Here is an 18,288-nt window from a genome sequence, read left to right on the forward strand (position 1 = left end):
GCTGGATTGCTAACCAATGAGGCTAGTGTGGTAAAGAAAGATAAACTGAGACCAAATTTATCGTCGTCTGCGAAAACAAGGATACAATATTTTTTTAAAAAGAAACTGACAGCAATACTGGTTTTCAATTAAAGATAATGCATAACATACTGGCATTCTGAAAGATAAGCATCAAAAATTATTGAAATAACATTTGATCATGATTAGACTAATGGGAAACACTACACCAGTATAGTTAAGACTATTATTTGGGACTAGACTCAATGCAATATCTAGGAAACCAAGCTGATAATTAACTCTAGTGTGAAATGTGGTTGACTTTCGGAATCCTTTCCCCAGTCCTTTATAGATAAGGACTTTTTGTTGCTCTATGTTGCATTGCTCAGCATCTGCCGTCGTTCCTGGTCTTTTCTGAAATGCTTAGTTTTAATCCATGCCTGATCATGGGCAGTAAAGAGCATCATAAAACCTGGAGCACCTGGTTAGAACTGTCAAGAAACATCTGTTGCACCTCCTGTATAATGATATAAATGCTGTGCTCACCTGTGGATTGTACGCAAGAGATCTTGCTCAGATTTCTGCAGGGGCACACAGGGACCTTTATGTTAGTAGTTTAAGGTCCTCTCCACATTGTCATGTTTAATGGTATAAATAAAATGGGACAACATTAATCCTGGTTTTATTTATTTTTTAATTATACTTTATTAAGTTTATTTTTTTAAATCATGGTTTCTTTAGAGTTGCAGAGCATTTTACAGTAAAGCAACTTACAAAAATAGCAATAACCAAGAGAATTATAGAATGAACGTGTCAAAATTATACATAAATTATATGTTAAATATCCCTGTAAAGAAGTTCTGGAGATTTCAAAAATATAATCAGTTACAGATTTGAGGAAAATCTAAACACGTCTACTGCATATATACCTCTTTCATTTCTATCTTATATTTTAATGGCTGAAGATCTTGCACCTCTGATCCACATTTAGGACAGGTAAAATACATATCAAGCAAGTAGTTACTTTTAATACAATAGTAACAAAAAACATGTATACAGCCTATGGTATGAGGCATAGTGGGCCATTCCCCACACAGAGAACATTCCTTAGAACATGGTACTGAAGCATTATCAATATTGGAACATCTTGCAATAGGTAATGACCAAGAAGAAACTCTGAGTTTGAGCTTTTGCATGTTAATAAGTGGTAAAAGAAAAATCAGGAATTCAGCAAATCCATGCCACAAGAGTTCCCTATTCATGTATTCAAATCCAATTTGACGGACCCCCTGAGGCTGGCAGAACACCGACCTGATTCCTAAAATACGTTCTGTAAGTGTAGCAAACTTTCCCCTTTGAAGAAAAACTAAGAAGTTCAGTAATTCACCAAGTTTGAGAAGCCCAACAACTAAGTTAATGAAATACTTTGTCTTCTGGAATGACTCCAATGGACGATTACTAAATAAATCATAACACCTTTCTTCTAGCCATTTCCCACCAACGGTGCAAATAAGATACCATAATTTCTGCTGCTTGCTCAATGTCTGATAATTCTGTATCTGAGATAAATCATTTTTGTACTGAATGTTCAGAATGTCCTGTCCGACTGTTGCATTCTTGGAATAGATGGTGAATCGCCACAGAAAAAGCCACAGAAATGCTTTCACCTCTGGTTCAAAGCGAGCCAAAAGTCCAGGTTTAAACCCATGAAAACAGCGAGTGAACTGGGACCACACCAGCTGCTCCAGGGCTTTGTTTAGTTCAAGGGCATCAAGCTGACTTATTCTGAGCACAGGGGTCACTTTCTTGCCATTGTTGTCCCTGGATGCCATTGTCAACATGAAGTTTTCTATGACAAAAAAAGTAGTTCTATCAGTACAATTTCTATTACACTTCTTTGCATTTTAGAGAATTTATTCCATTCATTTTAATGACAACTTTGTGAGCTAGATCATTCAAGACAGAGAAAGTGACTTACTTCAAGGTCACCCAGTGGCAAACAAAGGTTTGAACCCTGGGCGCTCTGCCTTCACACACCCGTTCTCCAAATGCACACACTGCATATGGTCACTGAGCAATAGTGACACTCATAATTTTCATCCTCTATTGCTAACATTAGCATGCCAATTTCAAGTCACAATGTGTAATCTAACAATTAAGCCTAAAACAATTGAGTGTTTGGCTAAGTTTGGTACAACAGGTTGATCATTCCCCCCACTCCTACCGTATTTTGAAATATATTTCTACCTCAGTCTCAACTATTTGCCCTCCACCCAAACTGTTTATTATTTATTTATTTGATGTATACCCTGCCTTTCTACCAGGAAAAATAGCACTCAAGGTGGCTTACAATCATAAATAAAATGTGATTAAAACAATTAAAAACCATGTTTTAAAACACAATAGAAACACAGCAACAACAGAATAAAAATAGCATCTAAGCCAGCAGATCCACTTACATGCCAAAGGCCTTCGTGAATAAAGCGGTCTTTGCTGGCAAGTGGAAGGACAGCAGAGGTTGCAGAAAAAAGTGATAGCATTTTTTAAAAGTTGGAATAAACTAAAGCTATTTCAGAGGAGTAAGTGTTCCATGGTAAGATTGCAGTACTAGCTATTGCTGAATTAATGATCAAATGTGAAAACTAAGAGGACGTTAAAAAGAAAGAATAGTATCATAGTTAAGATAGTTAATAGACCTTAAATGTGTCAGCTGGGTATATTAAGTAGAAATATGTGGATAATGAAGAAACCCTTGCCACATAAGCACTTACTGTACAGAATTAAGTGAAAGAAGGAATGAGAACCATGCACAAGAGAATGTAGACATGCTAAATTAATATAAGACATTGTAGTAGGGCCCATGCTCAACATTTTAGTGACTCTAGTTTTACTTAACTAAAACCAGCATTCATACCAAAGTTACTGCCTTCCAAGTGTTTCCTAAATGGTGTTGTCTGTTTGAGTGGGGGGGGGGAGGGTGCAGAGAGGACGCAAACATATATTGGAGTATTACATCTTTAATGAGCCTTACATGAATCTTTTCCCATATCAGTGGAATCCACCCTCATTGGAAGTTTCTGAATGCTACTGGGCATCACCTTTCCCCAGTATGATCTGTGAACACACCCAATGCTCCTCTGTAGCTGTACATTTATTTATTGCATTTCTATACAGCCCAATAGCCGAAGCTCTTATACATTGTAAGAGAATCACTAATGTAAGAAGATGGACTAGGGTCCATCTAGTCCAGCATTCTGTTCACACAGTGGTTAACCAGGAAGCTAACATTATGCAAGCTATCTCTCAAGCAATATTGTCCTCTATTACCAGTCATCTCATTGAGGAGCACCTGCAAATGTTCTGAAGAATCCCAAGAGTTCCCTGCAATATACATTGAGGACTAGAGGATTTATGATGCAACAGCAGCTAGGCTGTATTGTTGCATTCTAGTGATTAGTTTCTTTGAAAACAGGACACTGTTGCACGGTACCGATTCCATGATGGTTCAGTCTGTGTTAGTCAAATTTATCGTCAGGTGATGGACAGCTGGTGACCTTGTAGTACCCTAGTTTCACCCTTTCAACTCTGTCTAGAGGGTGTACATTTTAGGCAGCTGTCTCCGATTTTTCCTTTGTGTCATACGTACAACCTCCTGCTGTCAGCTGGCAATCAGTCTCATTAATTCCCCCATGGTCTTAGAAGGAACATTGTAGTGTAAGAGTGCAGTTACCTCCTTGAGGTTACAATCTAAAATTTGAGACAGGGGAAACTACTGTGGGAGGGGCAAGCTAAACAAGGAAAACAATATTCAATCGACTACAAGTTTAGTTACATTATGGTATCAAACTAGGACTTGTGGCACACAGACTTTATTTATTGCATTTTTATACTGCCCAATAGCCGAAGCTCAAAGTGGGGTTTGAGGAAGGATTTAAGGTAACTAAGAAAGGTGCATCACTCTGGTGTTCAAAGCATATGGAGCAGCAAGGGAGTGAGTAGTAGATGTTTAGATGGTGGAGTGAAGGCTGTGGACAGGGATGCATCAAGATATAAGAATGGAGAGATAAAGGGGAGGAATGTGTGGACCAGATTTCCTGAACGAATGTCACCAAACCAGGAATTCACTAGAGAGGGCTGAGGGACATTGTTATCTCCGCCTCAGCTCTCCATCAGGTCTATCTTACAGGGGTTTGTAAGTATTGCTAAGATGTTTGTGGGATGCTTTAAAGTTTGTGGGATGCTTTAAAGTTCTAAGCAAACTACTAAGTATTAAATTATTAAGTTTGGCAAACAGCTAAAAATATGGATACTTTTGCAATGCATACTCAACATTTCAAAGAACACTGAAAGGCAAGCAGGCTTACAAGGCCTCTCCCTTTATAAAGCACTGTTGTGTACAGATTCTGGATCCAATTATAAGAGGAGCCAGCATCAGATTCCAGCCTGCAGTTCTTGGTTATGCATCTGACCAAGGGCAAATTGTTGGTTGGATCTTGAGAAGTAAAATGAGGTTCTTACAATGTACCATTAACTGAAGATTTGAAGATGAGAATGAAAACCACTAAACAGGTGCTCTGTATGCCCAGTAGCATGTTGGAATGGCCAGTTTCATTATTTTAATTCCAACATGTCTAAGAACATAGAAAGATACTAATAACCAGAGATAAAGCTTGTTTTGTGATGGTGCCCTAGTACTAGAACACCCTCCCAAAGCCAGTTTACCTGAAACTAAGCTTGATATTTCTCGACATCAGGTGAAACTCTTTTTTAAAAAGATCTGTTGATATTAAGTCTTCTTTTACCAGCTATGCTGTTTGTGTGTTTTAGGGCACAATCCTATGCATGCTTAGACAGAAAAGAAGACCCACAACTTCCAGTATTCCCCAGCAAGCCATGGAGTTGTATGATTTCTTTTTGTCTAAACATGCACAGGATTGCACACTTAATGTGTTATTACAGCACAATCCTACATATGTCTACACAGGAATATTGGTTCCACTTAATTCAATGAGACTTTCTTCCATGTAAGTGGGCCTAGAACTGCAACCTGAATCAAGGAGTTCATACATAAATGTTATCATATGACTGTGTTCCTTCTCTACTTTCATGGGTCTCAGGCTGAACGAAGAAAGGTTTGTTGCTGAGATTCGAATCAGTAACTTCTGACTCATACTCTTACAAATAGTATAGTAGTAGTTTTTGTTGTCTTATGTCCTAACTTGAAACTACATGTATTCTGGAATGAGGAATATTCTATGAAAGTGGAAGAAATGCAGCAACTGTTTTCCAGTACCTTATTCAGATCATTGATAATTCATATAACTAGAATATTATGCCCAAATAAAAACTCATAAAATTGTCAATAACAATGCTCTGCATGATCAAATAAATATAAAATGGATCCTTAAGACAAAATTACAAGCCAGAGACATATTAGCATACTTATGGTAAAAAAGAGAGGTTTAAAGACGATGTGGTTGACATCTTAAAACTAACCAGCATTTTATTGCAACATCACACTGCTTTCCTTTCTAGAAAATAAACTGTAAATCATGTTTTTCTGTCTCATAATTCTTTTAAATAAGCTAATGCATTGTCCATTTTTATTTTACTAAAATCAGGAGTCCCTCTTGCAAAACACACACTGTAAGAAAACAAATTGCTGTATATCACCAATAAAATAGGTATTTCTTTCAATATAAGCATTGCTTACTGAGTATTGTACAAATTATGAATGGATATATTTTATTTAGAAATGCATTATTGACAGAAATCTATCAATAGTAAAGTGGGTATTGTCAAGGGCCTGTCAATATTAATGTAATTATGATTAAGGGGATAACATGGATTTTAGCTTTAATACCAAATAACATCTCCTACATTGCTGCTATCAATATAAGCATTATTATTGACCTGTTCTGAGGCTCAGAACTAGATGTATTACCATTAGGCATATTTGTCAATGCATTCTGCCTACAAAAATTCTACATTTAAATTTACAGGCCTGTAAACTTTGGCAGCAGAAATGTATGAGTTCAAGTAATCTCTAGGGTGTCATTCCCCCATCCCCCCGGTTATTCTGCTGTAATAAACTAATTTATGCCAATCCAATGTCATTGTCATCTCACATCCACTCTTCCACTCTCTCTCTTTCTCTTTATTAAAGAAAAGCATAATTAGCAGAAAACAAACATTATTTTCATAATGGAGGGTCACACTCTCTAATGCTTATGTAGGCTGGCCTTGCATATCTTCGGGATCTGAAGCTTAACAAAAAAGAAAATAATGGGCTAAACCCCTATTATAAGAAATTTCACTATTGAAATCCCTTAATTGCATTCAGTTTGTATGCAGCATGTTATTAGTGATCCTCTCTGTAAATAATATTCCAATTGATTCTAACTTCTTATTATCCAAGTGTCTTAGTTCCCAAGGCCATTTACATCAATGAGCTAGAATTGTAATATGCAGCCAATAATCAGTTAGATACTCATCACAGAGTAAAATGCATCTCAGCAGCCAATCAATGCTGCATCTTGTTCGTTACTGTACATTGTCTTGCAGAAATGTTTTGTGAAATCTAGACAAGATGTTTGGAGGGCTTAGGAATATGGTTTTGGTTTCCATTTATGACCTATTCCTGTGCCTATTCCATTGCAGTACCTAAAGACATTTTCCATCCTGAAAGCTCTTTTTAACAAGATTAATATAGGTTAGTATATGGAGCTTACCTCTGCATTGAAAGTAGGTCCAATATTACCAACTGGGATATAACTTTGATGCCATCATAGGTAGTAACAAACAGGGCATACAAAAAAGGGGATGGCGGTTCAGAAGTGCTAATTTTCCAGCACATGTGATCCCATTCTACAAGAGTGGGGTACTTCACGAGTGAAATATATAGAATATTAGTGGTATATTAGTGAAATATACAGAATATTATTTCACTTCACGAGTGAAATATATAGAATATTAGTGGAAAAGGGAGAGACGGAAAGTGTAGGTAAGACGGTATGGGAAACTGACTTGAAGGAACAAATAGGGCAACAGAGTTGGAAAGGGATATGGAAACAACGAGTGTTGAGAAATATGTCTGTGAGGATAAAAGAAAAATATTACAAGCCTGTCTGGAGCTGGTACCTAACCCCTGTGAAATAAAATAAAATAAATAAGATGAATTCAGAAACATGTTGGAGAGGTTGTCAGGAGAAAGGAACGTATTTACATATGTGGTGGGAATGTGAATTTGTACAAAAATTATGGAAAATGGTGTTTAAAGAGATAAAAGAAATTTTAGGAATGGAGGTTGAAGAGACACCTATAGTGGCATTGTTATCAGTGTATGGAGAATTGAATTGTGAACAAGAGACAAAAGAATTGATAACGAATTTGCTAACAGCAGCAAGATTAATGATATCTAGGAACTGGAAGGTTCAAGGGGATTATCATACAGAAGATTGGTACAAAGAAATATGGGATATTGCTATTAATGATAAATTAACATGTAATACAAAAGTTAGAAGAGGAATGATAAAAACGAATGATTTTGAGGGAATATGGAAACAGTTTCTAGAATTTGTATTATTAAAAGGGAGAGGGAAAACACCCCCAGAAGAAGTAATGAGATTCTGGAAATATGAATAAGATCCCGAGGTTGAGGGGAACACATTTATGTTAATTATGATTATGTTAAAGGGAACTAAGCTAGAACATATGTTTATTAAATTGTTAACTTTATATTATTGTGTTTTATGTGGTATTGTTTTATATTGTATTATTTGGATGTATTAAAAATAAATAAATAAATTTTTAAAAAAGGGTGGGGTACTGATGCAACCCTAATATTAAGGAAGGTTCTGATATCCTAATGTGTTGTATGCATTTTATGGAATAAGGTGTAAAAAGTTTGCATTACAAGTTATGAAATTAAACTAGACCAAGTCAACAAACTAAAAACAGAAACAAACAAAAAAACAGGTACAGATCACTTGCATTTATAGCTTTTATCCCAGATCCAGTTTCTGATCCTAGGACAAACCCGGAAGGCACACACTGCAGCAACCTTGCTGAAAACAAGCAGGTCTAAGTCTAATCAATGCCTTAATGGGAGATCACCTGGGAATGCTGTGTGCATTGAGTTCCATCACAGACAAAGAGGGATATAAATGTAATAAATAAATATTATTTGTAGGAGTGATAATTTCTTGCAGTAATTCCCACAGTCCTTGCATACTTTTCCATGGAACCCAAGGAGCATTTGATGAATACAGTTACATTAGAATTTGACTGCCAGGTAAGAAGATCATTATCAAAGCTACAGAAAAGATAGATATATAAGATTTTTAAAAAATAAAAAATGGGACCACAGTAACTGTCTTTAGGCTGCCTCAGATCTATGGGTTTTAACCTAAACCACAACACAGAATCTTAGAGACCCACATTTTACAATGTATTTTTACAACTTCAGTCTCATCAATGATAGGTATGTTACCTCAACAAGAAACCTCACTAGAAGTCTTGAGTATATTATCTCTTAATCACTGTAAAATTAGTTTGTCATTACTATGCCATTAGCTTAAATAACCTTAGAAAAGATTAATTTCATATTACATTTTGAATTTCTATACTCTTCAATTAAGTGCCTACTATCGTTTGAAAGAATAATATAGACTTAGGTTCTCTAACCACTCTGCATAGCTAATAATACTTAACATTTATAAAACTTCCCATGTTTGAATCTCTGAAAATATTAACGGATTATTTTCATGTTACTCATGTGAGACATTTCTTTATCTTTATTTTACAAGTGGAAAAGAGGACTTCAGAACATATATCTACTGCATCTAAATTTGGGGAAAGGGGTGGAAGGAGAAATAAAATGTACTCATTTTCCTACATTCACATAATCTTTTAGCTAGAATTTTAGTTACTTATATGAAGGTTCTTCCCTGGAGATTAAGAAAAAAAAAGAGATAAATACCTTTTGGAAACCTAAGGGAAATATCTAGATATGGGAAATGTTACTTTGATAACACCAGCCCCTCTCATCTTTTAATCTTGAAAAGTGGCAAGCTGCATCTTGCCGTGCTGGACTTAATTGGCAGCTATATCCAAAGTAAAATCCAGGCCTCAAACTGCAACGTGATGAAAATACTGGCTTTGTTACAAATACTTATAGCTAAGAACTAGCTATCTTTTTATCTTTGCCAATAAAGTGACCAAGTTTACAACCAATCAATATATAGTGGTGTGAACTCCGCCCTGGAATTATCTGGTAACTGCAAACATCCGTGGAGCATTCGATCTTCCAGAGCAGAGATTGGCCGTTTCCAAACCAGTTGATTAATATTAAAGTGGAGACATGCCCAATTGGAGCTTCTAAAGTCTCTGAAACTATTCTTCTCTCTCTGTGTGTGTGTGTGTGTGTGTGTGTGTCTAAATCGAATATTTCCATATTTGGAAGATGTAGAGTGAGATGAGGGGTAACTTTGATATTGACTTCTGTGGCTAACCACAGCGGTGTCCGTGACCACATTCTCCTCCAATCTCAGTGTTCGGAGGGTGGGACACTAACTGGCTTCTGGTTCTGGCTGTCGAGGGGAGAAGGAGCGTGTTTCTGCTCAGACTCATAGAAGTCAATCATCTACATTTCCACAGTGTGAAAGTGCTTCTGAGCTGGTTACCATTGTGAGTGAGAAAGCTTCTACACCTGAGTCAGGCACAGGCAGGCTCCTTATTTCAGTGGCTGGGCTTCCAGTGCAAGGCAGGGGAGGGGGTATCCATCCAATAGATTTGGAGAGCACCAGGTTGGAGAAGTCTAGAGTGGGGATTTTAAAGAAAAATCCTTAAAAAATCAAGGCATGAATGCGTCTGATTCAAACTTGGCATGGCTAAAGCCTTCCTTAAGAGCTATCACCTCGCCGTGTTTCATCTCTTTATCTATAAAAATTATGCAGATTTAAACATTTTTGTTAATTTCCATTTTTAAAAATTCTAAAAATCAAAGCATGAACCAATCTGATTCAAACATGGCAGGGCTAAACCCTCCTTAAGATCTATCAGTGTGACAAGTTTTATCTCTTTATCTTTAAAAATGACGGAGCTGTAAGCATTTGATTAATTTCCATTGATTAGAGTGGTTCTCCAAAAAGGGGTGGTTCTCCGATGGGTAATCCGATGGGGCGGAGTAAGGGGAGCCGCTCCAAAATCGGGGTAGATAATCGCCTCAACAGAGCTCTGGCTCAAATTTCGAGGCGAAGAAGACCCACTTTGCATACCCCTAATGCAGTGGTATTGTTCTGTTAGTAAAAAAATTCCAAGAGCGGAAGTAGCATAATGCCTATATAAGACAAACTAAAGTCACAAAGTAGTAAGGATAGCTTTCAAGTTTCACAAAATTCTTCTTCAGGCTAGATTTCACCCTGACCCCTCAAAGATGGGGGCGAGGGGAAGAGGGAGAAAAGATGTCACTGATAAACGGCACTATGAAAGTCACATCTGCAATACATGAGAGTCTTAGGATAGTGATTCAGGAAATTGTCATGCAGTATAAAAGTACCCTGAAACTTTGCCAGAAGCATGGGGAAGGATAAAACACATTGGTATGTACAGTGCAAGTAATCATTTGACATTTGTTGTAATCACATTCCAGAATTTCAAAGACAGAATTGTAAAATCTTCACCATGATTTTTAAAAATCACTTCTGATTGTATCTTTAAAAAGTTTTAGTTAAGAGATGTTCATAGCACTTTTTAAATATGGTTAAGACCTGATCCAATCACTCCCTTACATGTATTGTTAGGCACATATAGCCCTCCATGAGTACAGCTCTTTATTTGTAGGAGGAAACTCCTGCACAGGAGCAAGAGAGATACTGCGGAAATTGAATTGAATCCAAGTAACTTGACAATACTTATTCCAAGTCTGTCCTGTAATTCTCATTTCAGATAGAGATTGAAGACACGTAAAGACTGACTTGACCATTACAGTATAGCTTGCTGCTATAAGATGTGAATCTCGTTTTTGCATAGGCCTTTTGAAATCACGTAGGCCTTGTTTTCTTAATGCAGAAGCAGCTCAGACTGAATAATTTTATATGAACCACTACTTTTGGTTCAGCTGTATCAAATAGACATGCTTGTTTAGTTTAAGGAGGCTTAACAGTATAGCTGTAATACCAAATTTTCTTCTTGTGCTTTGGAATGAGTCTCTTAAGGATGTTTAGAAATCACAATTAGTGTGGTAGGGCTGTTTAATGAAAATGTAATACTATTTTTTAAAAGAAACATAGGGATATAAATGAAGTATTATGATTAATTTTATTTTACATTTTTCTCATTCTGTCTCATGATTTTAGTTTCACTGCCTGGCAATAAGGTTGAGCAGTTTTCTGTTTTCTTCCTTAGTTTGCCACCAATAAAAGATTATTACTTGGACTTAAAATTGTTTATATTAAGGGTCAATGATTAAAATTAAATTTGAATTTAATACAAACATCCAATACCTTAGTTTTTTAAAAAATAAATAAATTTAGGGCTGCCTTCAAATATATTGAATTAAATTCTGTTTTCTATTTAAAGAAAAGAGGTGTTTTTTTTCAGGAGTCAAGCAATAAAAATATTATACAAGCCATGCACTGTATTCATAATTTTCCATGATCATAAATATTTATGATCATCAATCATATAGCATGGACATTACTTTTCACCTCATCAAGAAAACACCATTTTGCTCAGTAATTATAAGCCTGGTGTCTGAAAGTTCTAGTTACTTAGCCTACAAGCCCTGCAGAGCCAAAGTCTGTAATGGATGGTGGCCTTGTCTTCAAATATATGAATTTGTTCAACATGCTTCCTTTTGCGTAGAGAGCCAAAGAGAAATGCATTAATTTCATAGCCCAACCCTCCCCCAACTTTAAAGCCCATAGAATTTTGCAGTGCAAATCACATGTGGGTGGAATGACCAATAATTACAAAGGCTCTATTTAGCTGCAAACCAGAATGTTTAAACTGTTACAGCAATTTTTGCTGAGGAAATATATGGATTATGAAAGAGCTTGATTTAAAGCAAAACACAGTGTAAACTGATTTTACAAAGTTCTGGAAGATTAAGCATTTCTCTTAATTTATAACACAACACAGGTGATAGAAGTTAAGATCAGGAGAATGTTTGAAAGCACTTCTACCATGCTATATAGAGAAGTCTCTGAATGAATCATTATGATATTCAGTATGAAGACTTGTGAGAATGCTTTAACAGATGCTGAAGTAGCTTCAGAGGCTTACCTTATTTGTACTGTCAAGAAGCACTGCATATTATTGATACATTTCTCAATAAATATTCCAAGAAGTTCAGAACCTAATACACTAAAGGTTAAGTCTGGGCCTTCAGCTAAGAAAATCTACAAACATCACAGCAATATTGAGAACAAAGAAATCAAAAATAGCATTTTGTACACAAATATACTACTTAACTTCCACGGCAAATTTGGACTTTTGTAGATGATGGTGGGTTATGCTCCCAGTTTTCTGTTTTACATTAGCAGTTTCACTGAATTCTGAAGTTTGATTAAACTCCGTAAGAGTTTGGCCTTATAGAGAAAACTGTAAAAGTAGAAGGAACGATAAATAAATGTGACAGTATTCAGTGTGATACTGTCTCTAATATAAATTAAGTTGTGCTAAAACCAATGACATCTAAAGTAATGACAATAGCATCTGATGATATGATGGATTAGCCCTGAAAACCCATTGTACCAACAAACACTATTGGAGTTGCACTAGAGGTCACTTACACTAGTGCAACATGACGTTAGCAGTAGTTTTTATCCGTCTAAAAATTATTTCTAGGCTACCCTTAAGGGTGGAACCCTCTCAAGGCAGCATTCAAGATAAAACTATATGATGTGAATAAAAAAATCAATTACAAACATGTTTTAATAAAATCCATAAAAATGGAATTGCCATAGTGTCACATGACCTGACTACCTTGCCCCCACATTCTTCACCAACTGAAGTTTCTGAATAATCTTCAAAGGCTGCCCCACATACAGCACATTACAGTAGTCTGGCTTGGATATCACTAATGCATAGATACCTGAGGCAAGATCTTTCCTTAAGCTGGTCACAAGCGCTATACCAGCCTAGGCTGGTAAAAAGTACTTCTGGCCACTGCTACCACCTGAGCTTTCCCAGTTAGCACAAGTCCAGGAGCATACCCAAACTGCACATTTCGCCCCTCATGGGGAGTGCAAGCCCATCTAGAACCACATGTAATCCTCTAACCAGATCAGCCAATTTCCCTACCCAAGTCTCAGCTTGTTTGCCCTTATCCATTCCCAAACGTCCTCCAGGAACTAGTCCTGGAGTTCAACGGCATCTCTAGGATCATTAGATGGAAATGAGAGGTAGAGCAGGGTGTTATCTGCATATTGGTGACATTTCAGCCCAAACTCCTCCCAGCAGTTTCATATAGATGTTGAAAAGCACAGGTGACAAGATGGAACGCTGCGGCACAACATCGGTCAATGGGCATTAGGGTGGAGTAGATGTTCCCCAGCATCACCTTCTGAGATATTTCATTCTGAAAGGTCTGAAACCAGCATTACATTGGATACTGCCCACTGATAAACGAATCACCCCTAATCTCTTGACTATTCCTGAGTTTATTTATTTATTTATTTTATTACATTTATATACTGCCCCATAGCCGAAGCAATCTGGGCAGTTTAAAAACTTCAATGATGCGGGGGAGGCTGTTCAAATGACAATTTTCTGTATGATTTGGGCATGAAACTCCCATGAAATCTACTAGCTACCAAAACCTTATCTTCCTAACATTTCATCTATCTTGTGTAAAAAAACAAATATTCCTATAGCACTACTCAAGCCAAATGAAAATATTGGAAAGTTGTTCATAGCAACAAAATTGTAAATGTCTTAACATTTTTATTCAAACTTAGAGATGTGCACAAAATGACAATTTCCATGACTGACAAAAAGGAAGAATGATGTGCTTAATTCCCCACCACCACCACCATTTTTAATAAGGATAACAGGGCTTATGAGAAGGCTTATACTATGCACTTTTTAGCTCACTTTATCTTAAGGAAATAATTTAAGGGAGGTACCATGAGCTTTGAAAGGAAATTAAAATGTGTCTGCTAATGTAGCATTAATTTCCTTATAGCAATTTTGCTTGGATCAAGTCTGAGCACTGTGCAGCGGGCATGCTTTGAATATGTGATTTCAAACTGATATTTCCTTTCTCGCATATGTTACCACATTTAAGAGGTCTGAGATATTCCTTCCAAGGAATGAACGAAATGAGTGTGTAACATACACACATATCATAGGGAGATTGTCTCTTTGGGTATCATCACAATTTTAATGATGCATCCTAGTAATTGCAATGCCGTTGGAATTTGAGCGCCCAAACTGTATTAACTGATTTCTGCAAAATTCTACTCAACACCATAAGTAATAGTATTCACTATATAGTCTAGTCACCATATTAGTGGTGTTATGTTGCATGTGTAGCAAATTCAGATTTTGAACAAGGTCTTCAAAGGAAATAAGGTCAGCAAAGGCAATCTTGCTCCTGTTGAAGATGCAGCTTCAATGTATTAGGAAAAAATGATATATGGAATCGTACCTGAGAACATTTCATTAATCTTTTCAACATTCCTTTTACCCGCATGAGCAAGATCCTCCAGATTCACTTTTGCTTTAGAAAAAACAAACAAATAAAACAACCAGTGGCAAGCCTAATTGAACTATCTGAGGCCTCTTTTGCAAGACTAATGAATGCATGCACACACATGTATTTTCCCAGCCAGGATTGATGTTTGCTGTAAGGAAGTGGATTGCACAAGATGTCCCTCAAATGTCCATACCACTGTTCAATCTGGTTTTGGAGCATTTACTGAGGCACTTCTAACCATGATCTAGGGCGGTAAGCAGAAATCTCACACACAAGCTGTTTGCTATGCACAAACTTCAATCAAGATTTTAAAAACCCAAAAGATCACAGATCCTTTGCAAGAACATCAACAAGATCTTTTATAGACATTGACTGGGTTCATACATCATGCTAACCCGTGGTGGGTGGTAAGCTAAACTGGCCAGGTTATGTGAACAACCTACCATGCTCCTGTCAGATGATGAGGCAAACAAGCTACACAGAGTAGCTTATTTCACCCTCCCACTCGTCCTGTAGTTTTCCTGTCCAGTTGTGCAGGTATCCCAGCTCCCTTTGTGGAGGGAATAGAGAGCACTTGAGAGGAGCAGAGTGGCAGCAACGTTTTTGACCACTCTTGCTGAACAGCTCTTTAGACTACCTCCATAACCCATGCTGCACGACAGACAACCCATCACAGGTAAAACAACCCTTACTGAAGACTATGTGTTCTCAGGATTGTTTATTTGGGGGAAATAACCCACTGGGGTGGAGTGGGGGAAAGGAAAACACCCCACAATGCTAACCCATCATGGGTTGTTCCAGAAAGTAAACCATTATGGGTTAGTTTATTGTGTGAACCCAGTTGTTGCCTAAGGGGCAAAAAGCTTTAACAGCACAATCCTATATATATCTACACAGAAGTAATTTCCATTTATTTCATGAAGTTCACTGGGCATAGGATTACAGCCTAAATGACTGAAGCAATTCAATCTCCTTGTGAGTGTCTCCAACTCTCTTTGAATCTGAAATATCAAGAAGCATAATTTTCAACCATACTTACTTATGTGTTTGTATCTCACCTTTCCAACAAAAATACAAATAATAAAAAGCAATAAAACAGCAGTAACACAATGTAAAAAAAGAAAAGAAAACCAAGGGTAGTAAAATCACTAACATGAATAAAAGGAACTAGTTAAATCCAACTGTATCATATTTTTAGTCAACTTCTGGGCCAAAGGCCCAAAATAAAAATGTATTTGTGAGCCAATGGAAAATCAGAGACAAGGCAAATCTAGCTTCCTCTGGCAAGGATTCCAGAGCCTTGGATCAGCCACGGAGAAGGCTCTGCCTCATGTTTTAACCAAATATTCCTCAGACATTGGCAGGACGGAGAGAAGGACCCTTCCTGAAGATCTTAAAACCCAGACAGGCTTGTATGTGAGAATGCAGTCTTTCAGGTAATCTTACATTTTCCCCCTAAAGATTTTTTTTGTACTTCAGTAGATCTAGAGTCTATCTCAAGCATACTGATACCTCCTTCTTGTATGTAGATAGTGTTGTTTTGGCTACTTGGAGAACTGGTGACGAAATTCATTCATTTTGGGCTTTTCATTTGTTTTTATTTATCTTTTGATGCATGTGTATTTTATCAATGCTTAACTTCTAAAAAAAAGAAAAGAGTGCAGGGACAGGGCTTCATACTTACCTGTGAACTGCACTTGTGTTCGAATCTTCAGATCCTCTTATATCATGCATGTGCAGAAAGTACCAGTATGAAGAAGCACCTCTTCCCAGATCAGCCTACATATCTATTGAACTTTTCTACTGAGGCCTTTCTCCAGGTGTCCCCTTTGTCTGGGGTATGTTACATAACAAAGGAAAGGGCTTTCTCAGGAAGGCTATGGAATTGCCTCCCTCAAGAGGCTCACCTAGTGCTTACTTCAGTCTTTTAGCAGGTTCTTGATCGCCCAGGCATTTTAATTTGTGGTAAATGTTTCAATTGTCAAGAATGTGGGGCAGAATCCATCACTGCCCTTGCGTGTGCAGCCATCACCACCACTTTGTTCGCAAGCGGCCCCTACTACTTACAGGACTGTGATGTAGCGTTTGTGGAGGCAAGCTAAAATAAGAAGAAACACTTGTTTCTGGAAGGAGGCAGGTTGGCAGAGCTTGCACTAGGGAGCACCGCTGACCTGCCCCCTATCAGAAATTAGTGTTAGTGTTGAACTAGGACTGGGGAGATCCTGGTTCAAATCCCCACCCTACTATAATGCTCTTTGGCTTTATCCAATGGGCTGTACCCGATGTTAGTCTAACTTGGGTCCCATTCATTTAAATGAGTCTACTCTAAGTAGATTTAACATTGGATCCAACTCCTTGGGTCCAGCATTCTTTCTTTCAAGCTTAACCTGTTTTGAAGGGTTATTGCAAAGACAGAACCAGTGCTGGTGGGTTGTGGGGGCGGGGGGACCAGTCACATCACGGAGCGCATTGGCACAGACATGCAAAGAAATTAAAAACAAACAAACATCAACAACTGCATGGGAAAAATTAAACAGGTAAACCTTTGTCTGTCCCCCCCACAAAACGTGGGCGGGGGTGGGGAGAGAAAGAGAGCCCCTCGTTACATTTCTATTTGTTGAAAGCAGAGAAATCGGCTGAGTTCGGACGACACGCTAATCTACGGGGGGTGGGGGAGGGGGGAATAAGAACAACACGGAAAACAACCGTTGTTGTTTTCGTGTCGTCCGAACTCAGCCTCCCTGTCAGGGAAAAGAAAACGGCTGCGTGCGTATGTTCTTCTCTTTCTTATTACTTCAGGTTGGTCTGAGGCTCAGATGAAACCCCGGCTGGACCTGGCCCGTCCACTGTGGGTTGCTCCCAGCTAGTCCCGTCTCTCGCTTGCCCTTCACCCCCTCGGGCAACCAGCCAATCCCTCCCCCTGCTCGCCCATCCCTCCTCCTCCTCCTCCTCCCCCCTCACAGACTGACCTGCCGCTCTTCTCCTGAGGGAGGGGCCCCTCCGGGAAGCGTCGCCACCCCGGCCCCGGTGGCTCGCGACCCAAAGTGGGCGGGGAAGAGACCAGAAAACTGCGTGACCCGGATTTCACATCGAGCACCGAGTTCTCGCTCCGAAATGCCTAGAGCGCCCGAGGGTCCTTTCTTTCTCCTCCTTCATTCCGCTTTTCTCATCTCTATGGCGCTTTATGGGAAGCCGACAAAGGTAAACCGTCTCCAGAGAGGAAACCGGAAATACTAATGAGATTCCGCCGTAAAATCTCCTAGAGTGGCTCCCTCGCGGCATCATCGCTCCTGGTCTCAGTACGGCCCATAGAGACAAAGCAAAGGGAAGAGCGATACGCTGTCTAGGCTTCCGCTTTCAACAGACCTTTTACTTTCTCCCTTGGGGCGGAAGTGAGAAGCTGACCATACAAAACAATGGAGAAATGTCAATTTTACCATAAGTATGATTGGGCAAGAGGTGACCCCCTCGTCTCTCTCTCACACGTACCACCTCCACAAAGGAGTAGCTGTTGTGGTGAAGAGGGAATTTCACCAGGGGCTGCAGGCATACAAATGACACCTGCTGAAATCCCCTTTTCTATGCAACTG

At 38.3% G+C, this 18,288-nt stretch overlaps 1 protein-coding gene across 1 annotated transcript; it reads right to left on the bottom strand.

Moving 5' to 3' along the window:
* Positions 1 to 671: 671 nt before the first annotated feature.
* Positions 672 to 17,811, bottom strand: PEX2 (peroxisomal biogenesis factor 2). The gene is made up of 2 exons (XM_063129873.1): positions 17,668 to 17,811; positions 672 to 1,846 (listed from the first exon to the last, which is right to left on the bottom strand). Exon 2 carries the CDS (start codon positions 1,836 to 1,838, stop codon positions 912 to 914), a length of 927 nt encoding a protein of 308 aa, XP_062985943.1. The 5' UTR covers positions 1,839 to 1,846; positions 17,668 to 17,811; the 3' UTR covers positions 672 to 911.
* Between the last annotated feature and the right edge of the window lie 477 nt (positions 17,812 to 18,288).

Source organism: Elgaria multicarinata, chromosome 7 (assembly GCF_023053635.1).
Source record: "Elgaria multicarinata webbii isolate HBS135686 ecotype San Diego chromosome 7, rElgMul1.1.pri, whole genome shotgun sequence".
In the NCBI taxonomy this organism is placed as follows: Eukaryota; Metazoa; Chordata; class Lepidosauria; order Squamata; family Anguidae; genus Elgaria; species Elgaria multicarinata.

Excerpts from the sequence above, each read along its gene's own strand:
- PEX2 (XM_063129873.1), bottom strand. The coding sequence starts at position 1,838 with ATGTTGACAATGGCATCCAGGGACAACAATGGCAAGAAAGTGACCCCT.